The 25911-nt window shown below is 39.4% G+C and overlaps 1 protein-coding gene and 1 long non-coding RNA gene across 2 annotated transcripts in view; one reads left to right on the top strand and one right to left on the bottom strand.

The window, feature by feature from the left end:
* KLF12 (Kruppel like factor 12) overlaps positions 1 to 25911 on the top strand; it is a 446873-nt gene that overhangs the window by 316340 nt on the left and 104622 nt on the right. Inside the window, 2 exon segments of the mRNA XM_043580478.1 lie at positions 6373 to 6384; positions 6387 to 6507. Coding sequence (XP_043436413.1) covers positions 6373 to 6384; positions 6387 to 6507 — 133 coding nt within the window.
* On the bottom strand, positions 9142 to 11791 carry LOC122483481. The gene is made up of 2 exons (XR_006297406.1): positions 11432 to 11791; positions 9142 to 9392 (listed from the first exon to the last, which is right to left on the bottom strand). It is a non-coding gene; the product is annotated as an uncharacterized LOC122483481 (long non-coding RNA).

Raw genomic sequence — 25911 nt, 5'->3', positions numbered from 1 at the left:
CCAGGCGCAATAGCCAGGGTGATTCTTACCAAATGGCTTCCCTTCCCAGTCAGAGCAAAACCCAGAATCTTGACATGGGCTGTGCATTTCTTCATCTGTCTGTCCTCACCCCTTTTTCAGCTTGAGCAATGGAATAAACCTCCTTGTGGGTCCTTTGGCACATAACACACTTTCCCACCTTCGAGTTCTTGCACCTGTTGCTTGCTCTGCCTGGAACGCGCTGCGTTCCCTCTCCAGTCTCTATCTGCTAGCCTCCCCTCAACTCCTGCAGGTCCTTGCTCAGCTGCCATTCTCTCCATGAGGCCTTCCGGGCCACCCTCTCTAAAACTGTCCACCTACCTCTCAGCAGCCTCTAGCCCCCTCACCCCCTCTTGCCTACTTTATTTTTCCTCCATGGCACTTATCATTATCTGACTGAGTATATGTTTTTCTTGTTTATTTTTTATTGTCTGTCTCCCCCCAGGGTGAAAGCATGAATTTTTATCTGCCTTGTTCGCTGCTCTCTCCACAGCACCCAAAAGACTGCTTGATTTCTCATAGGTGTCCAATAAATATCCGTTGGCTGAATATATAAATGAATGTTTGGATCCAGAGAAGTAGTGGTTTTATATATTATCCAATATGTACTCTGCCTCTGTGACGGTACTTTCAGTTTAGGTACATTTCAAAAGAAAACTGCTTACTTCGAACAGCCCAGGAGATGGGAAGGGATTTAGCAGTAGTGTCATATAAGGGGTGGTTGGAGAAGCGCTACATTGACGGCCAGGGTAAAACAGAGTGATGCTGGGGCGCCTGGGTGGCTCAGTCAGTTGAGTGTTCACCCAGCTCTTGGTTTCTGCTCAGGTCACGATCTTGTGGTTCGTGAGTTTGAGCCCCGCATAGAGCTTTACGCTGGTGTCCCCAAGCCTCCTTGGGATTCTCTGTCTCCCTCTCTCTCTGCCCCTCCCCTGCTTGCTTTTTCTCAAAAATAAATAAAAACATAAAAATGTTTAAAAACCAGCAGAATGGTAACGTGCTACCAAATTCCAGGCAGGGTAGCAAGTGCTTTGCATGCATCATCTCATTTACTGGCACATCAGCACTGGCAAGGAGGAAACTGAGTTTAAGAGGGTGGGAAATCTATCGCCCGACATCAGAAGGCTGCCAGTGATGGGGCCACAAGTCTCACCCATGTTCTCTGAAGCCAGAGCTCTGTTTTTATCTAAAGAAACACTGCAGCTGTCCTTCTTAGAGCAATTCCTGCATAGAATGTGGTGCAAGAGGACTCTTTTAGCCTATAATGCTCTGAGTGTTCCCTCTGCACATTCCCCCCCGACCACCATGTGTTCATTTTCCTCCCCTCAATACTCCCCATTCTCCCACTCCCTTCTTTCAAGCAGAAAGCAGCAGCGCTTGTGGAAGCCAGTGTTTCTATAACTGGGACATGCTTCAGCCTTGGTAGGATGAACAGCGAGGGCTTCTGCAGGCACCAGGCAGCCTAGCAGTGGCTGAGAGAGGGGGAAGGAAAGGCTGGCAGCGCCACAGCCTCTGCTCACCAGCTGCCTCCTGCCCTTCCCTCTGCGGGTGTCCCCTGTCCTTCAGCCTGGGCAGGCCAAGCTGAAAGAGATTGAATAAATCCTTCTGTGAGTCACTTTTAGGACATGTTAGTCTTAAAGTTTCAGTGTATGTTCATAGATTGTTGTGTTGTTTGCATTTAATATGGTGCCATATGGAAGAACTTCCTTTCCTTGAAGAATAGCTGAATGGGCCAATTTATTTCTGCGTAAGATAGAGCATTCAATCTTTTGTCCACACCTAAGCTGAGGTGGGGGAGGTGAGAATGGACATTGGTGTCTCTGTGTCTATGTCACTTTACTGTTACTGGGAGGGGAAATAAAGTTCAAGTGCCCCATGTGAGTTGAAGAGAGGCAAACATATGAAACTAGCTTTGGCTAGCCACTTACTTGGGACGATCTACCCATATGACCCTCCTATCACTAGGAGTTTGAGAAAAGGGATAGAAAAGCTTTGTTCACCCGAATGGTAATACCAACTGATGGACCCTTCCAGCAGAATCCTGCCTGAGGCAGGTCAAGAATCAAAGATACCTCTAAAGCCAAAGTAACTGTAAGTACATTTTGAATATTTTGGATTGAGAAGCAAATAATACAGAATATGTGACTTTTATTTTCCATACTTCTATTAATAGCCGACTTAAATTTATGCTGCTTAAGTCTGGGTTGCCTCCTGGGAGGAGATTAGAGAGGAGTGTGATGGGCTCACTGTAATCGTAGTTACACATCATTCCACATCATTGCCCGGAAACCTCTGGAATAATCTGGGAGAGTGCATTGATTTTGTATTGCCATATGACAGAGCACCCCCAAATCTGCTAAATTGATACAGCCACTATTTTATTTGCCTACCATCCTGTGAGTCAAAAATTGGGGATGGGTTTAGCCAGGCGGTTCTCATGCTAGTTTTACCGGGGTCACTCATGGCTACAATCATCTGGTGGCTGGAAAGTCACCAGTCATTCTAAAATGAGTCACTTACCTCAGGAGGTGTTGGCTTCCAGCTGAACAGCGTGTATTTTAGGCTTTCTTGGGTTCCTTCACATGGTGGCTAGGTTCTAAAAACAGTAACAGATCCAGGGGAAACCCAATATGCAAGTGCTTTACAAGCTTTTGCTTTGTGTCGTGTTTGCTAATATTCCTTTGGCCACATCAAGTCATATAGCCAAGTCTGGAGTCATTATGGGAAGCAGCCACACAAGGGCATAGATATATGGAGACATGATTTATTGGGAGGATCTTTACAGGAATAGTTTATTGTACATGCATATTAGAAAATTAGAGTGAATCTGTTCAACTACAGGTGTTAGGGTTCTGAGGTTCCCTTCTTAGGGATTTGTCACATGGTATGAAACTCACACCCTATTCCACAGCACCTCCAACTCAGCAATGACGCCACCATCAACAATGAGCTGGGATACCCAAAGCTATATGATCCCTTTATCACTGAAAAGGAACAAAATCTCAAATGTAAATCATTTTCAGATGTTTATAGTTGATTTACTGCTCTCTTACTTAGAGGAGTAGATGGCTTTTTAGTTCTGGTGCCCAGGTAACTTTTCCGTTTTCTCTGAATGGGTGCCTCAGAGAATCTGTGCTTCTGAAATGAGCTGAGGAACTGGAAGACTAATAGAGGTGAACTAGGGTAGATGTTCCTATCCCACGTTTAATAAAAATAGAGTAGAGTTATGCAAGTATGTAGATAAGCTAATCATCTGACCTAATCAGCAATGCAGATTTTAAAAAGCCTTTCTAATTACTTCCTCAGCTTGGCTGAAGGTATGGGTAAAAAAGAGTTTCCCAGCATGATGGTAGCAGATGTATTTCATAATATTTATTGAAAATATTGGAAAGAAATCCTCAATTATGATGTTCCTGAAAAGTACATCAAAAGAGATACCATGTTTAACATATTTTAAACTTTCATTAAGTTATAAACATAACATAATTGAGATGATCAACTCTCACACCAGTTGTCTGGAATCATTATTACAGTTAGGCTGTCAGAGCCAGAGAGCTTATTGGTGAACTGCCCGTGTCTTCCCTGAGTTGTATTACTTCTCCCCGGAGGCTCTAGTTCTCTTGGGCAAAATGGGACCACCAGGATATTCTCTGTTCTTTAGCTGTTTGTTAATTTGGTATCTTGGCACAGGCAAGATGATGTTTCAACAACTTTAAATGTTAAGTTGCTGACATTTACAGGCATATGTAACACCACACAATATGTGATTTGGAAGCCTAGATAGATCTGATACTCATTTTCTTGGCTCAATTTGAGTAGTCATGAATGACTGTCAAATGAATCATTCTACTCTAGGGCTGCCCAAAAAGACGCTGTCTATGAATTCCTGTTGAAATGCCTATATCATTCCTGTGTGCTGTGCTGCTTGAGTGATAGCTGTTCATCTTTACCTCCTTACCTTCCGTTCTGTGAGCTGCTCAATGGCTTTCCAGTGCATTCTGTTTAATATAGGTTGGCCTGAGTCAGTTTCTGCTGCCTTCAGTCAAAATAAATCTTAAATGATTCGGTGCTTTCAGTGCCTTCAGAGTGACTGAATGCTTAGGTGGCTCTCTGTTGTCAGATGCTTGTGCAACTGGTTACTTTCCTCCCTGAAGAGTTTCCCCAACATCCTTCATTTAGGGAATCTTCTTTAGAGATCAGATGGAAAATAAACAGTGTTTTTGTCCCACTGTGTATCATACAAAGAAAACAATAACTCTTGATGAGTGTCACTGCATGACTCCTGGCATTTGAGAAACTGAATACTGCATTTGGAGAAGTTGTGAGTGCTGAGTCACATGACCGTGACTTGATTAATTTGAGGACAGGACTAGAAACTATGAATAATCCAACATATAGTGTACTTCATTGGATAGTGGCTTTGAAATTACAATGTAGTTATACAACCAGAAGTCATAAGATGTGACACTTTTATACATCCAAAGTTTTTTTGTAAATGTTTGTTTATTTATTTTGACTTAGGAGGGGGGACTGGGAGGGACAGAAAGAGAGGGAGAGAGAATCCCAGGCAGTCTCCACACTGTCAGCACAGAGCCCAACACAGGGCTCGGGGCTCGATCCCAGCAACCGTGATGACCTGAGCCGAAACCAAGAGTCGGACGCGTAACGGACTGAGTCACCCAGGCACCCAAACTCTTAAATCTCTGGATCAGAGTTTCTCGATTTGCATGCTATTGGCGTTTTCGACTGGATAATTCTCTGTCATGGGGGACTGACCTGTGTATTGTAGCGTATCTAGCACCGTCCTTGACTTTTGCCCACTAGGTCCCCTTCCCCTTATTTGTCTGATTCGTGACAAATCAGAATGTGACAAGCCAGACATTGCCAAATGTCTCTTAGGGGGAGTGGAGGGCAGTTTTGTCCTTGGTTGAGGACCACTGCTTTAGATTGTTTGAATTATTTTCTCTTTCAACAAACATTTACCAAGCCCTTCCTTTGTTCAGAATATATTCTGGTGTGTTTATATTTACAGGCAGAATGTATGTCACATACACTAGGGTAATGGATTTAACAGATGTAAGTTCCTTCCTAGCCAAGTTTAGTTAGAATTATGTTGAAACTCTCTAGGTTTTTCTATTCATATTGTAAGCATTAAGTAGACTCACAAGAAATGGTCTTCTTGTGGGTAAAAAATGGTGAAATATCAACATTTCCCAGTGGTTCTACCTAACGTACAATTTAAAATACAAAAAAAATGATTTAAGAAAAAAAGAAATTGTAAAAAGATGTCATTGTAACCATGATGTGAAGTTCATTTTGTTTTTCTTTGCGAGCAGTGGTGCTTTTAGAAATCTCTCACAGGCAGGTTTGAAGAGCAGAAGTCTGGCTGCAGCTGGCTGGGGCTGAAGTCATGTATTTTAATAATGCAGTTGTGTAGCTAGTCCAATACTTTTAATTTAGAAGGTGTGCTTATTTTGTGCTTGAGGTGAGGGCTGATGGAAATCCTAGACAGTGGTGGATGCTAAGGTTGTTCATAGAGAGGAGGAAGTGGAAATGAAATCTAACTTTTAAAAATATGCATTCACATACTAAATGCTGATGGTAATCCTCTCATTTGAAAGGATCTGATGGTCCCGGTCAGCAGGGGTCACAGAACATAGGGCTATTCCTTGCTTTGCCGGCAAGTTCACGGTGGGAGGAGAATCCTATCTGGAAATGCCTTTCTGAAAAATGAAATCAGTGTGGAGACGAACACTTTCTGGCACATAAAACATACACTTAAAATGCTGCTACTTCTGTCATTTTGGGGCACTCAGATCTCCACTTAGAGCAGTAATGAACTGTGAGACAGTATTCACTGAAGTATGAGAAATACCTACAACTTTGAGTCTTGTAAACCTTGCTCTTCTTTAGGCTTATTAAGAGAGCTATATAGGCAGGTAAAATCTGTGCTCCCCACCTTCCAGGGAACATGCTAACGAGAGTGAAATGGCCTGAACTCTGGCAGCAGAAGCAAGAAGGAAGAGCCAGGGGGTTGCACAGTAACTGATGAGCTACCTAATCAGCTTCTGACCACTCAGGAGTTAATAGTATTGTGGATTTTATAGTTTCTGTTCTGTAGTCATCCCCTGAAACTGTTGAGAGCTGATTGAGGTTTTGTAAATCAAGTGAACAAGGGAAAAGTCAGTGAGCGCTCAGTCCATTAAATGCACCACTTTCACTAATTCCTGGGATTTCTAGAGAGTTCCATGTGCGCGATAGGCACAGACGAGACATGCCGTGCTTGATGTTGGTCCAGGACAAGGTTCTCTTTCTGCACGCTAATTTTAATTCATTATATATGCCTTTTTTTCCCAGCACAAATGGACCCCGAGGCCTATCTCCCAGACAAAGTAAAAGTGACAGTGACGATGATGACCTGCCAAATGTGACCTTAGATAGCGTTAATGAGACTGGATCTACGGCCCTTTCCATAGCCAGAGCAGTACAAGAGTAAGTACCACATTCTCAGGATGAACTAAGAATCGCCACGGTATTCAGTGGGTAATGGAAGCAGCAGCATCTCTGGTCCCAGGGCTTGTCATTCTAGCTCTGAATGGGCACACGTGTCAGCACCCTTGCATCCGGCCTGACGTTCTTCGGGAGCAGATTAGGGGAAAGCATGGAGTATTTTACATAGCTGAAAATGTGTGCTTGTATTAGAAATGAGACTTCTGTGCATCTTTCCTAATATCTCTAACCTCTTCTCCTTAACTCTGGAAAAAAATATATTGTTCTTTTTGAATGTCAGTTATCATCATCATTGTTACTATTCACACACAACAGTCAAGAGAAATAAAATATGGCAAGTATTATATATCTTGTTTTGATAGGAAAGTACAGAATAGCTTTTTTGAAATTTTAAATATGGAAGATGATGTTTCATCGCTTTGAAAATTCAGAATCATATGTAATTTTTAAAGAGATCTTGTCTCCATTTTTTAAAAAAATTGTATTTATTTATTTTGAGAGAGAGTGAGAGAGAGCACAGGCGTGCACACACGTGAGTTGGGGAGGAGCGGGGGTGGTGCGGGGTGGAGAGAAAATTCCAAGCAGGCTCCGTGCTGTCAGCACAGAGCCCGATGCGGGGGCTCGATCCCATGAACTGTGAGATCATGACCGGAGCCAAAATCAAGAGTTGGATGCTTAACCGACTGAGCCACCCAGGCGCCCCTAAAGAGATCTTGTCTCTCTTCGTTTATCTAGACCATAAAGTTAGGTTTCATCCCTTGCTTATGGAAGATAGTTGCTTTTCCATCATTGGTAATTCTGTATCTAGAATTGAACCTATGACCAGTCTTTGTATGTTTTTTTCTATAGAATAATTTTAAAAACATAATCTTACATAAGAATGGGATTTAAATAGCCTCTGTTATTACTGATACATGATTAACAGTTCACTCAAAATGATCTTAGTCGCTTCCCATATTTTAATTCCTTTTCCCAAATATTGACTAAGTACTGACCCTGCTCCATGCCTTAGTCTTTGTAATCTTTAACACACACACACACACACACACACACACACACACACACTAGTATGGCATTTTAGAATTGAAAACATGTGTATATATAAAATGAATAATATGTTTCTGTGTTCTATAGGTAATACATATTATATGTTTATATTATATATGTTTGCATACACACAAATATATATGGTATATTAGGGGAAACAGGATATAGTGGATCTAAAATGAAATTTGGAGTCAAAGATCTGAATTCAAATTTATATTTAAGCTCTTAATAGTTGTGTGGCTTTTGGCAAGTTATTTAACCACTCTGAGATGTTTCTTCATCTGTATAAAAAATCAGAGCATTTACCTTATAGGACCATCGTGAGGATGTGATATAAAATATATATATAAAGTTATATAAAAGTTATATAAAAACCGAGCCATAAAGTTTTGGCACATAGAAGGCTGTTCAGTTAATTATGGAATTAGGAATATAATTATTGATGGTAATAGTAATAGTGTGTAGTATACGACAACTAGGAAATTAAAATGTTGCAAATACTGTTATTCTAATTGTACAAATGAAGGCACTCAGGATCCGAGAAGTTAAATGACCCCTACAGAGTCATCTGATAAATAGTAACAAGGCAAAGTTTTGGACTTCTGACTCCAAAAATGGATCTTTTTCTAAGAGTACTTGTAATGTTTGTTTCCAATGATATTCTTGCATTTCAACCCCTATAAAAAAACTTTTTTTCACTCATGTGTTCAAATAACTGGTTGTAGTCACTTAGTTTCTCCAAAGCAAATGTTCATTTGAGCCAAGATTGGTATTAAATCAAAGGGGTTGATGAAATCCTGTTTAAAATGGTGGCATGCTTAGTCGCCACTAAATCAGTGATCAGGCCTGGTTTGTGTAATCTAAGTCTTAAGATCCATGTCTAAAATTGGACTAAATAATGACAAGTTTCAATTCTAAGGTGAATAGTAGGTTTCATAGACATTTTAATCATATCGTTTTCCTGCGTCATTATGAGACATTGTATAGTTTGTGTGTACGTGTGTTTATAGATGTGAGTATGTTGCTTTTAATTCAAACTTTGAAGTTCGGAACTATGATTATGAAGATCTCAATTGTGCTTACTTTATTAAGGACTTAACAAATAACGGTATTAACTTGTCAAGTATAACTGTTTCTTTTAATATTATGAGCTTATAACATATAGCACATTTTAATGTGAAAATTTAACAGCAGCTTCAAAACCTGGAGCTTCATTTTCAGCATAACCTCTCTGACTTGATTTGTGAAAACATTTTCAAGCCACAGTATCTTGTTTAACTGCATATGCCTGCCTTTATTACTATTACAAAAGTTGCATGTGTATCTAGGGAAATGCCAGATTCATTATTCATGTAAGTGTTTTCATTAAATGATTAGTAAAGAATACGGAGCCGTCACCTGGGAAGCCCTAGAATGCCAGGACCCATCAATAGTTAATTAACCATCGTTCAAGACGGAGTATGTGTGTGTAAACACCAGGAAGTACAAAGAAAGTGTTAGAGGAAGCACAAAGTGTGCTCTGTAGAGACCTCTTAAATACGGGTGTATTTCAAAACTTACAGTAATATACTGAGAACAATTTTATTCTGGGACAAATAAATATATAATCCTTGTTAGACACTTTTAAAAAATCTGTACTTAGGTTTACCTAAAGTTCACTTTCAATGTGTACAGTCATAAGCACGTCTTTCTGCTCCTCTCTTAGTTTCTCCTTGATTCTTTAATGCATGTTGCTGTTGTTTATTTTCTGTTTTCTCTCTTTCTGTTTTGCCTTTGGATCTTGATGCCTTCTCAGAAGCTATCAGTTATTAACTCAAAAGCTGTCAAGCAAAGATTTCAGTGTACTATGATCAATAAAATAACATGTTAAATAATAAAAGTCTAAAACATCAGATTGGCATATGTGAGATGAGAGGATTCCAGAAGACACCAGTTGACCTATTTCCTGTGCTTGCAAAACTTTGTTGGGAGAGTCATATTGAGAAGCATGTCTACAGGTAGAGAGACAACAAAATGAAAGATTTATGTTTATTAGAGATCACATATTATAAATTCTTGGGCAACCAGTACACATTTGACTTTCCAATCAAAGGCAAAAGGAGTCATGATTTAAGAGGATTCAAAGGCTGGCCTCTTAATTCATTGGCCACCAATGCATTGGTGCCAATGAATTTCTTGTCAATCAAGAAAGAGAAGGCAAAGGATGAGAAAGGAAGATATTAGGGAAGATTGACACTAGAAATGGATGAAACTGCCTTGTCCTTGAGCAGTCCTTACAAGATGGTAACCCACAGGGTAAATACCTCCAACAGATGCTCCTCTTTCTCTCCCTTCCCATTCAGGTTCATAGTCTTGCCTCATGCCATAATCATCATAGTTTGAGTTTTCAATATGGTGCCTTACTTTATTGACGCTGTATATCTACAACAGCATAAACCTTAATATACTAATAAATGTTTTCCTAATGTCTGGTATTCTGCATTTTACTGGTTTGTAGAATGAACTTTTAAATCTTCAGTTTAAGAAAGGTTTCCTTTGCTTTGAAATGCAATTGTTAGCCAGAATTGCATCCTCCTCTCTAAATATTCAGGTATTCCTGTCTGTAGATAAAAAAAGCATTGCTTGGGATTAGAGCGGAAAGTGAGGTTACTTCAGTGTGTATAGTTCGAGAACTGCGCTTGAACTTACCATTTCTACCACCTTCATTGGTTCATTTGATTGCCATTTATCAGCTTAGGATCAGCAAATTCAGATACATTGGTAAAAGCCACAGAGAGGCCCACAGGCAGGCTCTGCCCTTTTCTCATTTTAATTGCGGAGATACTGTCCAAGTCAGAAACCATGTGTTCAGTAATTGTGACAAAACTAACTTCCAGCAATTCATAGAACATCTGTTTTGTTTTGGTCTGTTTTTTTCCTCGGATGGTAAAATAGGGTTGTTACCCTTAACAACTTGACAAACGTAATTATGAAATAAGTGTTTGGAAAAAGAGAAGTACAGGCGCATGATTAGAGCAAATTATTGTAATTAACTCTAACCCCAGGCAAAACAATGATATTTTTAAATAGGTACAGTTTGGCTGTGTTACCCAGACCCTCTAATTTCTGTACCCCCTTTTTTTCTTTTTCTCTAATTCCAAACATTCATACCCCTCATTTGTTACTGGGAGTAGGATAATCAACTTTGTTCAGACTAAAGTGTAAATGAATTAGAACATCTCCTGAGAGAAATTTCAGCATAACCAGGAACAGACCTTAAACTAGAAGAATAAGGATCTAGATACAGGCATCCCCTGCTTTCAAAAGTTCCCGTTATGCCACTTTGCTTTTATGAAAGACCTATGTTAGCACCTGTTTTTGCTAACTGAAAGGAATCCAAAGAGGATTTTCATCTTTACAAAAAACCGGTGAAAAGCAAAAATGGTGTTCAGTATTGTTGTTGGGTTTTTTTACCCCCCCCCCCCCCCAGTACTCTTCAGCAGCGAGAGCAGCTCCACCAGGCTCCCTCCCTGGGAACCACATTCAGCATCTCAGCACCAAGCTTTCAGAGCTTTGAGCTGTGTCTGTGAACAGCTGTGCTTTATCTCCATTAATTGTGTGCCTTTGTTAGCAAGACATGCCCTAAGGCATCACAAAGGCCTAAGAGAGGTTATTTTGGGGGTCTGGGAGTGCTCAAAAACTTTTCCATAAAATTTACTGGTCATTCTTCGCTCTACACCATTTTGTCTTACCAAAGGTTTCATAGGAGAATGTTCTACTTTCTGATAGTGGGGGAAACCTGTATAGTAACTCAGTAACAGTGAGTGAGAAAGGTAGGGTGGGGGTGAGGGAAGCAGATGACGATTTTAAGGAGACATACCTGTGTTTCTCAGTGTCAGTCCTTTGAGAATTGGTGCATGCACGTGACTGTTGAACTCCTACCATATCTGAGTAATCTACCCTCACTGATCTTCATTATGATTCTCAGAGGGAAGAAAAGCAACAAAATTAATAGCATTAGTAACTTTTTGCTTTGGCTAGCATCTCTGATGTTGGCACTTGATAAAAGGATATTCTTTTTAAATGGTTCATTGTCAAGTACATTTAAGCTAATTAAAACACTTCACTGTCTTCCTCCCCGTTTTTATTGCAGTTGACCCTTGAACAACATGAGTTGGAATTGTACGAGTTCACTTATACACAGATTTTTTTTTTTATATATACAGTAGAATCCTGTAAATGTATTTTCTCTTCCTGATGATTTTCTTAATGTTTTCTTTTCTCTAGCTTACTTCATTGTAAGGATTTAGTATGTAATACATATGCAAAATAGGTGTTAATTGACTGGTTCTGTTATTGATAAAACTTTCAGTCAGCAGTAGACTATTAGTAGTTAAGTTTGGGGAGAGTCAAAAGTTACACGTGGATTCTTTACCACAAAGGGTGTCAGCCTCCCTAACCCTTGTGTTGTTCACATGAGTGTTGTTCACATGAATATTGCTCATGTGAAGGTACCTTCTTAAAAATTGCTTGAATTTCTGGAAATGAAGAGCGTTATCTTTAGCACATTTTCACCTAAGTGTTCTTTGAAAGAACCGATGTGGTAGCAAGTTAGATACCCTATTCTTATTTCAAACTTTGCTGCTAGTTCAAACATCATGGTTCTTCCTTTAGAGAAGTGCATTTAATGATAAAAAAGGGTCAGAAATCTTGAGTGGTTTTTGTTTGTGTTTTTGTTTTCATTTTTCTCATCCTGAACTGTTTGAATACCTCCTCTTGTTTCTCTTAATCTCTTCCTGTATGATTTTGTTAATGTCTTTTAAATTATAGTAGAGAACAGTGCAAGAGATGAGGAAGAAAGTGAAAACAAAGGAATTGTAACTGACACCCTACTTTTTGGCAGAACTATGAAAATGCCATACGCTGGTCCTATCAGCGTAATTTGCTGGTCATTTGCAGAGCTCAAGTTCAAATCCAAATGTGTCTTTCTATAAACCCATATTCCTTTATGAAGGCAGCTTCTGTCTTTATGCTGTGGTTTTAGTATCTCTAAACCACCAACTATCTAAAATTAGCAGTTTTTTGAACCTCGAATCCCACGTATCCAACATTTATGAAATAATTTCAAATGTTTCATCTTTAAACTCATTGTTACTTTAAATATAATCTGATAGAGGGAAATAAGTCTATCAAGTGCCTTCTCAGAGTTTTTTTTTAAAGCTATCCCATTTCTATAAATCATATACATTATATTGAAGTGTAAGAAAATAAAATACAAAGATATTAGTGTTTTTCATACAAACTTCACTGATACTATTTTATTTAAAGAAATTATTGTCGGGAGAAACATGGTTTTCAAGTGTGTTTTAATATAAACATACGGGCTGATATTCCCAAACCTCAAAAATGAACATTCCTTGTAGAATTGGCTTTTTGTCAATCTATAAAAGGGAAGTTTGTCCACGGCTTAAAATGGTACTGTGTCATCTTGTTTTGCACCCCTTGACTGAAAGATTTGAGAGTATTTGGATCATGTCTCTCTTCTATCTGCTGATGAGAATGAAACCAACTGAGCTGATTGTGCCAGAGAAAACGCCAAAGAGCTCAACATGTCAAAGGACTTCTCAGATCTTTCCTAGATTCTTGTCTCATTAAAAGAAGCTATATTTTTATTTAGTAAGCCTAACACGTTTGGGACACCTTCAGATCCCCACTTGTGTCCTACCAAAGAAACAGCTATGATTCACATCATTCGGTAGAAGTCGAGATCTCTGATAGTGACTGTCATGGCTACTGACCAGTGAATCCGAGAGGCATTCATTCTCTCACCAGGGGAGATCAACGCTTTCGGGTTGTTCTTCTTTTGAAGGAGCTCAGAAAAAGCTACTGACTTTCAGTAAATGAACACAGATAAACCTAAAGTGTATGCTTAGCCTGAATCAGCCCTTCAGTCTCCCAACCCTAAAAAACAATTAACTCAGTTTCTGGGTGTTTAATACCAAGATGGAGACGGTGTATCCACACATAATCCCTTATATCTGCTTCAGTGGGACACTGTTGCTCCCTCTTAAAATTAAGAAAAATGTGCTCAATGGGGCGCCTAGGTGGCTCAGGAGGTTGAACATCTGACTTTGGCTCAGGTCATGATCTCACGGTCTGTGATTTCCAGCCCCGCGTTGGGCTCTGTGCTGACAGCTCAGACCTGGATCCTGCTTTGGATTCTGTGTCTCCCTCTTGCTCTGCCCCTCCCCCACTCATGCTCTGTCTCTGTCTCTCTGTCAAAAATAAAATAAACATTAAAAAAATTAAAAAAAAAAAGAAAAATGTGCTCAAATTTGTTCAATAATTTGATATTTGAATTGTTTTATGGATTACCAAGTTAAGTGATGTGTTCATTTGTTGAGTAGTTAATTGACTTATTCGACCCCGTGTTACATGCTGAGGATACAGGATGAGTGATGCAAAGTGCCTCAGCACAGGGAGCTCAGAGTCAGAATAATACGAGGTGAAGTAAAGCATGGTAAGATTAAAGCATACGAAGGGCTGCAGTGAGAGAGCAGAGGGGTACGCATAACTCAGTCTGGAATATGTAAGAGCACTGATGGGCTACGGTAGGGTGCACAAGTTCATAATGACTGCTGCATGGGTGAATGTAGCAGGGAAATGGAGATGAGGTTGCTTGGGAAGGCAGTAGGGACCTGATCAGGAAGGATGAATTTATTCTGTAGATAATCAGGAGAGGTGGATAGGCTTTCAGTGGGAATAGCATGATCAACTTTGTGTTTTGCAAATGCCAGTCTCAAGGAAGCTGCACATGATGGTGCAGGGTGAGCACTATACATCCCAAAGGCTGCCGTTTGCATTCTTGTGGGTGTATGGATATGACTAGTGCTGCCTAGATGTCCACAGTTTCCGTGGTTAGACACAGACTCTTGTGGTATGAAGGTATATAGATACATATATAGACAGAGAGATAAATAGAGATACATGTAAAGTAGAGGAAGCAGGATATGGATGTTAGGCTGTGTGTAGGTGGAAGAAATTGGTCACTATTACATTAAGATGTTCTGGGAAGAACTGTCTAATGAGACTGTGTTTTGGGAAGAGACCTGAAGAGGTACGAGGTCACATCATCACAAGGAGATCTAAAGGAAGAGCGTTCGAGAGAATAACAAGTGCAGAAAATCTAAAGACAGGAATGTTCTGGAATGAGTAAATAGGCAAACTAGCTGACCAACTAGAGAACATTGCTTAGAATTCCTTGATCTTGCAGAAGAAACTGAACTCCATAGATACTATTTATCCCAGCATTCCATCCCTAGGGGGCAGGGGGCAGAACTGAACCTTTTTATCCACTCATACTTTTCCTCTGGGCTGTGACAAAAATTCTCTATTCCTAAGGGAATCTGCAGTAATTTAACCAAAACAAGAATCAAAAAGCAAACGAAAAGTGCAAAACAAATTTTCCCTTTCAAACATTTATTTCTTTTTGGCCTGGGTTCTTGAAATCTAGTTTTGTAGCCCCTGATCATTCAAAAATTTCTATTATCCTAGAAGGTCTTTAAAAATATATTATTACTGTACCTTCTAGTAGCCAGTAAGTACTTTTTCTCTAAAAATGATGTAACTATTTTTCTAAGTACGAGCTTATCATCAAAACTTTTTGTGCATGAATCTTTTTGATCATTAAAAAAGTAAAATAAAATAAGGTATCATATGTGAAAGCCACTACCCTGGTGTTGCTGTTTGGAGAGTGATTTATATCTCTCATTTCTGTGGTAGGCATTTTCGCCTTCATGTCTAATGCTAAATCATCAGTTTGACCTCCCCCCAACTGAATTGAACATCTTCTGTATGCTATAGATATACACTGGTTTGCTTTCCTAACCACTTGGAAATGATTGGGTTAACTGTGTATTGATTTATTTTTTTAAACTGCCATGACTCATTTTAATATGAATTTACTACTTCTTGGTGATCAATTTAAAATTAGAAATCAGGCCTTTTAAAACCAAACTTTTGGTTTTTATTTTTTAAGTAGGGGATCCCAAAGTTACATCATGGATAGAATTGATGAGCCACTTTTATTTGAGAGTGGCTACATAGTTTTGCTACTTTTATGTTTAATTTTTTTTTTAGTATTAGTAATTTCTAAGATGATTCATAATTTGAAATATGTTGGTATTTTATGTGGTCATACTGTATACTCCAAACTGATTGCAAGTGTTAATTTGCTTTTAATTGCTTGACATACTTCTCCATGTGAGATTTTATGTAGCTTGTTTTTTTTTTGCTATACATTCTACCTATACTCACATTGCAAATTTATGTACACCATTTATATTTCTCATATATATTCCTAATGGGTGTAACTTGTGAATGTAGGTAGTCATTTCTCATGCATTTTTGATGTGTGTTGACATAGATACTCAGTGATAATGTTGAAATATTAATAAGTTTCGCTACAAGTTCCCAGAACTATTCATCACTCTTTCATTTATTAATGTAGTCCGAGAGAGTACACATGATAGAAAACCATACTGTAATATATTTGAAATTAACTCAATTCACCAGGATATAATCTTTTCTATTTTCAGTCAAATGCTCTAGACAGTCTCTCTTCTTATTACTCTTTATGAGTTATAGCCATTGTACCATAATTTTCCTTTACTTTATAGCACTTTCCCACACACTTGAATCTCCTTGAATACATTTACTTACATGCATCAAATGAAAATAAAAAATTGAAGGCTACATTTTCATGGAGAACCTGCTGCTATATAGGAAAATCTAATACAGATAGAAAAAGATAACTTGGATAAGAGTGAATCTTATCAGGTTGACGTTTGACTGTGATATTTTGCCATCCACTTACACAATTGCATCGCTGAGGATCACCAGCCAGCTGAAATGTAATATGCATCATAACTTATCTTAAAAATTAAACCTCTGGGGCGCCTGGGTGGCTCAGTCGGTTGAGCATCCTACTTTGGCCCAGGTCATGATCTCGCGGTCTGTGAGTTCGAGCCCCGCGTCGGGCTCTGTGCTGACAGCTCAGAGCCTGGAGCCTGCTTCCGATTCTGTGTCTCCCTCTCTCTCTGTCCCTCCCTCGCTTATGCTCTCTCTCTCTGTCAAGAATAAATAAAGCATTTAAAAAAATTAAACCTCAAACCATGCGCAGTTAGTATTGTAAAAATGCCAGCAAATTTTGAGAATATTTCTGAAAAATTATTAGTGTGCAGGAAAGAATTCCAAACTTTAAATCATAAACTAAAGTTAATTCCATCAAAGTGTAGTCTAAAAATTACCTGACACATGATTAATGTTATTTTATTTCTACTTACAGAAAGGCAAACCTAAATATATAAAAACGGAAGCTGTGACTTAATTTAAATGTAATCATATATTCTTAGCTAAAATGATCATTTTATCAATGTGATTTTTAATATTAGACTGAGTCAAATACTACTTCTAGATAGAAGTTTGGATCTTTTTAAAATAATTTGAATGAAATTCTTTATGTCAGTCTGTTTACTTACCTGCCTATCTATCCATTTACATATCTTTCCAAATACGGGTTACTTTTGGCTGAAAATGACAATAAGCCTGACGAGAGAGCTTAAACGTGGAATATGGAATTACTTTCCTGGTAGCAGAGGAAGTCTGAGGTAAACAGGACAGGTTAGTGGATATGCTCAGGATGTTCTGAAGCTGTCTTCTTTCTTTCTGTTTTGTTGTCCTTCAGTTGTGGCTTTCTTTCTAATGGTTTTGTGAAGTAGGCTCCATCTCCAGGCATCTTGCCCTTATTCGAGTCAGAAGGGGAGTAAAAGTGCAGAACAAACTAACCAGAGGAACATACCAGCCAACTGTGTCACTTTTCAAAAGCTTTCTCGGGAGTCCCCACCCTGTGACTTCTGCCCATACCCCATTGGCCAAGACTGGTTCGCATGGTCCCCATGACCGGAACATGGCTAAGGGGGAAGAAAAATATGGACGTGACTGAGTCAGTAAACTAATAGTCTACCACCAAGCTTAAAAGTGAACACTTAAGAGAAATATGTCTTCTCTTGTCAAGGTACGTTTGTGTTTGTTTTTGTTTTTGTTTTCTTTTTTAAAAAATTCATCCTCTTACCACTATGATGCTGTGTAGACAGCCATTCCAAAACTCAGTGGCATATTACCGTAAAACATTTACTTTTCTTCCATGCATCAGCTGGTCAGCTGGGGCAGGTCCAAAGGTTGTTGGAGTAGCACTATTCATGTCTCTCCTTTGTCTAGACCCAACAGACAACCCTTGGCATGCATGCATTTCTCACAGCAATGGCTGCAGCGTAAGAGGGCAACCCCAGTTGTACAAACACATTGTAAGCCATTGCTCGTGGCACTCATCTGCCAGCATCCCATGGCCAGAGCAAAGTCATATGACCTAGCCCAGCATCAGTGTGTGTGGAAGCATATTCCTCTCTGGGGCGATGGGGGCTCTAGGAGAGTGATGACTAACATACTAACATTTTAGAAAAGAAAGGCTGCTAATTTATAGAAGCAATTGAATTTAACTAACATACCTATTTTAAAAGTCGAATTTTCTAAGTCTTGGTAAATTTTAGTCATGTTTTCTTAGGTGGTTCTGGTAGATCTCATAAAATTTTCCTCCTAGATTCCTTAATGATGTATTTTTTTTTTAATCTGTAATAACAGGTACATTTACTATGTCTTAATATCTGAATTTCACAGTGTAAATTCTGATCTCCAGGGTTTATACTCTCAGAAGTGTTTCATTTTGCTAAATGTAATAAAGGGTATTACTAAAACATATTGATTAAGCAGTTGATTCCAGCTGAATAAGCAAAATCTGTGAAGTGTAGTTATGGTCAGTCTTTAAACTCAAATTAACATTGATTAATCTTTTATAGCGTACAGAATAGCTAAAAATAACATCAGCTATTTGCCTTTTCCCTCTGAATTCTGGAATTATAGAGCTATGGGCTACCATAGTGACAAAACCCAGATAAAATTTTACAGATAATTGAAAACAAAATCTTTGAGCTAGAGTTTTATAACCTTTTAGCAAAATGTATATTGCGGTCCGATTCTGTATCTATTTTCCATTTTGTTCTGTATGTGTAATCACTGTTGCAACAGAAAGACAACATGGAATTGGTTCTGATACTTTCCACTTTCTAATGCAAATATAAAACTAATTTTAAATTGTACATTTAGAGGAACTTTTCTAATCCATGACAGGAAAATGCAAGCGAGAAAATTGATTAGAAAACATAAATAACTGGGGCGCCTGGGTAGCTTAGTTGGTTAAGTGTCGGACTTCAGCTCAAGTTGTGATCTCATAGTTCGTGAGTTCGAGCGTCACATCAGGCTCTGTGCTGATGGGTCAGAACCTGAAGTCTGCTTAGGATTCTGTGTCTCCCTCTCTCTGTCTCTCCCCAGCTTGTGGTCTCTCGCTCTCAAAAGTAAATAAACATTTTTTTTTAATTTTAAAGAAAAGATAAATTACTTTTTTTAATCAAGGGATTAAGATATCTTCTTGTCAGCTTTTTTTTAACATTAAAAAAATTTTTTTAATGTTTATTTTTGAGAGAGAGAGAGAGAGAGAGAGAGAGACACAGAGTGTAAGTGGAGGAGGGGCAGAGAGAGGGAGACACAGAATCCAAAGCAGGCTCCAGGCTCTGAGCTGTCAGCACAGAGCTGGATGCAGGGCTCAAACCCACAAACCGTGAGATCATGACCTGAGCTGAAGTCGATCACGTAACCAACTGAGCCACACAGGTGCCCCTCTTCTTGTCAGCCTTTATTGGGAAGGTTGATTACATTGTGCGGTTAAAATACTAATTTTTTACTATAGCTTGCTTTATTTATTTATTTATTTATTTATTTATTTATTTATTTATTTTTAACGTTTATTTAGTTTTGAGACAGAGAGAGACAGAGCATGATGGGGAAGGGTCAGAGAGAGAGAGGGAGACACAGAATCTGAAACAGGCTCCAGGCTCTGAGCTGTCAGCACAGAGCCCGACGCGGGGCTTGAACCCATGAACTGCGAGATCATGACCTGAGCCAAAGTCGGATGCTTAACTGACTGAGCCACCCAGGCGCCCCTACTATAGCTTTTAATGAGGCTTATTATCCAAGTCAAGTCAGAAGACCAGTATTTTACAACGTGAGAATATTGAGCAAAATTGGAAATTGTCCAAGAAAAAGAAACAAAATAATTACTAAATTAAAACCACATTATCTCTTTACATACTAAAATCGACCAGGTTTTTATTTTTATTTATTTTAATTTTTGTTTATTTCTGGGAGAGAGAGAGAGTGTGTGTGCACAAGTCAGGAAGGGGCAGAGAGAGAGGGAGACACAGACTCTGAAGCAGGCTCCAGGCTCTGAGCTGTCAGCACAGAGCCCGACATGGGGCTCAAACTCACGGATGGTGAGTTCATGACCTAAGCCAGTCACACACTTAACCGACTGAGCCACCCAGGCGCCCATCAACCAGGTTTTGAAAAGTATGTTTTATATCTCTGGCTTTTTTACTCCTACATTTTTACCCAAACTTACAAATTGATACCACTTTGAAACAAATGTGTAGTTCCATAAATCTTGCCTCATGCGTATATTTAAAAGTTCAAGATGATGCTAGTTTTTTAAAAAGGGATTGCATTAAATTGCTAGTCATAAATATAACAGATTGGCCGCCTGCCCCCAAATCAGGAAGAACAGATTGGAAGTTATGGAAGTACTAGAGACATGAGCGACTCTGGAGCCAGGCGTCAGTGGCGGCTTTTGAATAAGTGTCAGTAACAATGGCCTCTAGTGTTACATTAAAAACGTAGTGAATCACAGTTTTCAGTGTATGTTGATGCATCTATCTCACAATGTTCCTTAATACAGCAATGTCTGAATTATCTCCTGTTTTGCAGACGAGGGAAATAGGACTCGGGAAAGTGAAGTGGGACTTTGCTGGCGTCCTACAACTGATAAGGAGTGTGGTTGGTGCTGCCCAATCAGATGTAATTTTCCACTACACGTTAAAAGTACTCTTTTCCTCATCCTGTCTTGAAGGGAAAGGATTTATGATACGTGTTTTAAGGAAATAATGAATAGTTTTAGAGATAACTAACTAGACCAAAGGATAAGATGAAGGCAAAAGGAATGACCTTGCTTTTGAGCTGAAGAACATCATTGAGAGGAGTGGGTGTAGGGGTTTGATAGAACAGAACTCCCGAACGGAGCAGTCCTGTTGGTCTGTGGAGGTCGAGAACTGGAGCTGATGAACGAGGACTGGAAATATAGAAAGGGAGTCATTGGCAGAGGGACAATTATTGAGGTTTATTTTTATTTTTTGAGGTCTGATTTGCATACAATAAAATGCTTGTTTAATTTTCTTTGAAATGGTTATTTATTTTTGAAGGCGAGAGAGACAGAGCATGAATAGGGGATGGGCAGAGAGAGGGAGACACAGAATCCAAAGCAGGCTCCTGGCTCCAAGCTGTCAGCACCGAGCATGACAAGGGGCTTGAACCCACAAACTATGAGATCGTGACCTGAGCCGAAGTCAGATGCTTAACCGACTGAGCCATCCAGGTGCCCCTAAAACACTTAGTTTTAAGAGTACAGTTCAAAGGGTTTAACAGTTGTATAGACTCATGTAACTGCTACCCACATCAAGATCCAGAGCATTTCCATCAGGTGGAAAGTTGCTTGCATCCCCTCACCCCCACGCCCCCAACCTCACTCCTGCCGTCAATTCACTGCTTCCTCCCACCGTGGAAACAACCACTTTCTGGTGTCTGTCCTCTCAGCCTTTATTTATGAATTGTGTTCTGTGTATACTTTTGTTCAGTCTTCTCTCGCTTGCTTGGTGTACTTGAGATTCTTGCACATTGTTGCCTTGTTAAGTAGTATTCCATTGAGTGGATGTAACATTTGTTTATGTGTTCACTTACAACTGATGGATATTTAGGCTGCTTCCAGTTTGGGGCTATGCAGGCTGTATGAACATTTATGTGCGACTCTTCTGTGGACATAATGCTTTCATTTCTCTCAGGTAAACACGTAGGACAGGAATTGCTGGGTCAAAGGAAGATGTGTATTTATCTTTATCAGAAACAAGCCAGGAGTTTTCCAAAGTAATGTGTCCTTTTATATTCTCACCCGTGGTGCACAGGAGCTCCGGTCACCCCAAAGCTTCAACTACCTTTGGTATCCATAGTCTTTCTTTCTCAAGGCATCTATTGATTCATATTTAAAATAGGATCTATTCCATTCTTCACAGTCAAGAATAGGATGCCAAGGACTCAGTTTTGTGGGAAGATCTGCAGCGAGGCGGCAGATAAAGGAAGAAGAGTTCATCAAAGGGACAGAGGGGCTAAGAGAAGCATCAAGAGAATAGGGGACAGGCTGATTTTCAGGAGGGTGAAAAATGAAAAGTCTAATCAATTTAGCAAAAAATGAACTAGAGACCGCACAGATCTGCTTGAATTGTGAAGAGGACATACAAGTCTGGATGAAACAGGTTAATAGGAAGGAATCATGAGCGCTTAGGGAGTAGGTACCTCGGATTTGGGGGGTGCAAATGTAGAAATGGAGCTGTGAGGGAGATGAGAAAAATAAGATGATAATCAGAATAATGACAGTCATTCGTATAGACTAGAGATCTGCCCAGAGTGAAAATAAAGTTTGAGACAGTTATTCAAATGATTGTGTTGAAAAAAATCACTTTAATTACAACATATTTTTGTCTACATATGTAAAATAAACTTGCTTATCTAATAATCATCCAGATAAATCAATGTAGGTAACGATTATGAATTTTTATCCGTTCAAAATGTGCTTACTAAAGGCCCAATATATGCCAGAATCATTTATCTTCTTCCCGTTTTCATTGTAGGTATACCTTTGTCTTCTTATCCCCATGAACTCTGAAACTTTTTCCTTTGATCTTTCAACTTTAGACATGAATAAATATTTGTAAAGTGTAAACCCAAAATGTATTTTGGGTCTTGGTTCATTCCAATGAAAAAATGAGCTTTTCATTTAGTAATAGCCCTTTTATTGGCTAACACCATAACATCTGATAACTCTCTAACCTTGTACCTCTTATGGATTAGAGATATGAAAATCTTTTAAGTACTTTCCAGATTTCTGTGCTTATAAAGTGCCTAGCAACCACAGAGTTACTTCTTTATTTTTTTAATTAAAAACAATTCTTTTTTAACATTTATTTATTTTTGAGACAGAGAGAGACAGAGCATGAATGGGGAAGGGTCAGAGAGAGAGGGAGACACAGAATCCGAAACAGGCTCCAGGCTCTGAGCGGTCAGCACAGAGCCTGACGCAGGGCCTGAACTCACGGACGGGACCATGAGATCATGACCTGAGCCGAAGTCGGACGCTCAACCGACTGAGCCACCCAGGTGCCCCTAAAAACAATTTTTTTAATGTTTATTTATTTTGAAGGGAGAGAGAGTGTGTGTGAGTGGGGGAGGGGCAGAGAGAGGGAGACACAAAATCCCAAATCGGCTCCAGACTCTGAGCTGTCAGCACAGAACCCGATGTGGGGCTCAGACTCACAAACCATGAGATCATGACCTGAGCCAAAGTCGGATGCTTAACCAACTGAGCCACCCAGGTGCTCCTAGAGTTACTTCTTTATATTGCATAGAACTAAGGTCATAAAATCAAAATTGCAGATAAACATCACTGGTTCATCATGGTACTCCTCACAGCTTACTTTGAGTGACTGCATTGTTCTACATAGTGACATGACCAACATCAAAGGGGAATTACTTCATTCCTATCCGTCACTCATTCAATACTTATTAAACATTTGCCATGTGTAAGACACCATGCTAGACTTTATGGAGGAAGCAAGTAGAGAATATGCCAAGAAATCACTCTTTAACATGCCAAGAGTGATTTCATTTTCTGTCTGCTACAATATCTAGGATATTTGTATTCAGGGAAGATTTCAAGTGAATTAATGTTTTTCCATGCATTGCGGTAATTTCTGTTATCTTTCATGGAAGCTCACATTTATTGAACATTGAATCTCTGCCAAAAGATCAGCAGTCATTCTGGAGGGTCTCTGTGGGTCAGGTAAAACCATCCTTATCACGGGGAAAAAGTGATTCAAGATGGTCTCAAATGTCTTCCCAACTTCAGGGGAATAAAAGCATCAGTACTTTCTTTTTAGCACATCTGATGCTTGCGAAACCCAGACTTTGTTCATTTTGAAACCAGTTTTAAAGAAGTAGAGCAAAGCAGAACAACGTGGCTCTGACCGGAGACAGAGTGTACGAAGATGTTTACCGCGCAGGGCAGAGTGTAGAGCAGGGAAGCAGTCTAACAAGTTGGTTAACTTAATTGTTTCTTAATTTTGTGGGCTAGTTAAAAAGAAGGTAAACTCTGCATAGGACAGGTCAATCTAAACATTCCTGCGTGATCCTTATAATATACTTTAAGGAATATGGGGGTTAGAGATGGTGTAAAGGTCATAATGACCCACTGACAGCGTCAGAAAGTCAAAGTGTTTGAAATTGCTTCATCAGAAAAAGGAGAGCCTAAGGATGTTTTCAAAGTTATATTTAAGTACAGTGGACATTATCAGACAACAGGCATGGTTGAACTGTTTCTATTTATAAATACATAGAGAAAGGGGGAGAGAGAGAGGACTCCCAACTGAATGCTTGAATCCTCTTTACTAAATATATTCATAGGTGTGTATAACTATGCACTTGGAGTTTTTTTTAAGGGTATTCCAATATAGGGCCAAAATAGGTTCGGAGGTGTCGTGAGGAGCTGACTGAGTTCCGCAGCTATTAAGCGTCAGACCTACAACATGTCACCTAATCTCTGTACATCTTTTCTCTACCCAGAAAACAAGGGGTTTAGACTAAATTCTCTCTCAGGTCCTGTTGAGGTCTATTATGTACTGAGTGAGTGATGTATTAACATGCTTGAAAGACCTGAGCCCTCCTCGGTAAATGCAACTTCTGGTAACCCTCCAATATCTTTTGCCATTTAATTGTGTGGCTTTACTGTTAAGTTTGCATTTCTGTAATGATGCGTGATAACTATGCCTCGAAGGATAGCTTCACCCTAAGTTGGAGAGCATGTTGACTGTGGTGTAGCACAGTTTGATTCACATGTGTATATATTTGTTCTTCAATAATCGATCACCTGAATTTAATCAATTTAGAGTTTTAGGTCTAAAAATGTCAAGGGAGATTTAATTTAATGATAATAGGTGATTTATAGGGCATACAATAAAAAGTGTCAAGAACCTTACATGTGAAAAATATTAATCATGAAGACAGTAGTTGATTTAAAAAAAAAAAAAAAGCAAGCCTGATTCAGGAAATTCATTTACACCACAGCTGCAAGCCTATTCACTATTACTGCCAGCTAACAAAAGGAGTTTGTGAACTACCAGCCCAGGATGAAAAGATACGCATCCACTGTCAGAAAAGTTGCCTGGGTGGTGCTTTTCAAGATGGTACTGGCAGAGCCTTCCCTTTTAAGTGTTTAGGGTTTTAATGAATTTTAATTTCTTAAAACTGCAGTTACAACAGAATCACACAGAGGTGAACTGCCCACCAGTATTGTCACAAACTTGGAGCCGAGAAGCGTGCTAACTTGTACGACCGGATCGGCTCATTTGAGGGCAGGTCGCAAAGCAGATCTCCTGCCGTCTCTGCTCGTAGGCGTACAATCCCCACGCGTGCAGCTCTTGAGACGGTGAACGCCAGACCCCGGCACGCGGCCTGTAACGTAGGAAAACCTCAACACGTGTCCGTTGTCGCTGCTTCCTGTTACCACGCTCTTTATTATAGATCATTGGTTATAAAGGTTGTCACTTTGCACTAGTTCTTTTCAAATTCCTGTCTACAGATGTCTGCTCACATAAAATTGCCCAGCTGAGTACGTTACTAAAGCTCACATGTGCCACACTCAATTAAACGTCAGGCAGAGTCAGGCACATGTGTCCAGCATGTGCCCTCCCCACAGCCTAACAGTCACTTGTATGATGACACGTGAATGTTTGGCATATGTGGCCACGGTAAGATATTGGAAATCATTTGGGCTCTTATTTCCTAACTTTAATAATAATGATAAACAATACACACATTCACTAGAAATTTGTGTTAATTCACTTTGAAACAAAAATCTCCATTACTCTTTGTTAGGCTTCTGGACCGTTGTTTCTGTATGAAGGTGTGACACAGATGTTGTTACACATACAGATCTTAAGTGTACAGCCTAATATTCTCATAGGACCTTCGCACAGATCAAGATACAAAGTACTTCCCTTGGAAGATACTTTATTCCCTTCTGCCCTAAGGGAT

The sequence above is a fragment of the Prionailurus bengalensis genome, chromosome A1 (assembly GCF_016509475.1).
Source record: "Prionailurus bengalensis isolate Pbe53 chromosome A1, Fcat_Pben_1.1_paternal_pri, whole genome shotgun sequence".
NCBI lineage: Eukaryota > Metazoa > Chordata > Mammalia > Carnivora > Felidae > Prionailurus > Prionailurus bengalensis.
This window is presented reverse-complemented; position numbering and strand designations above follow the sequence as displayed.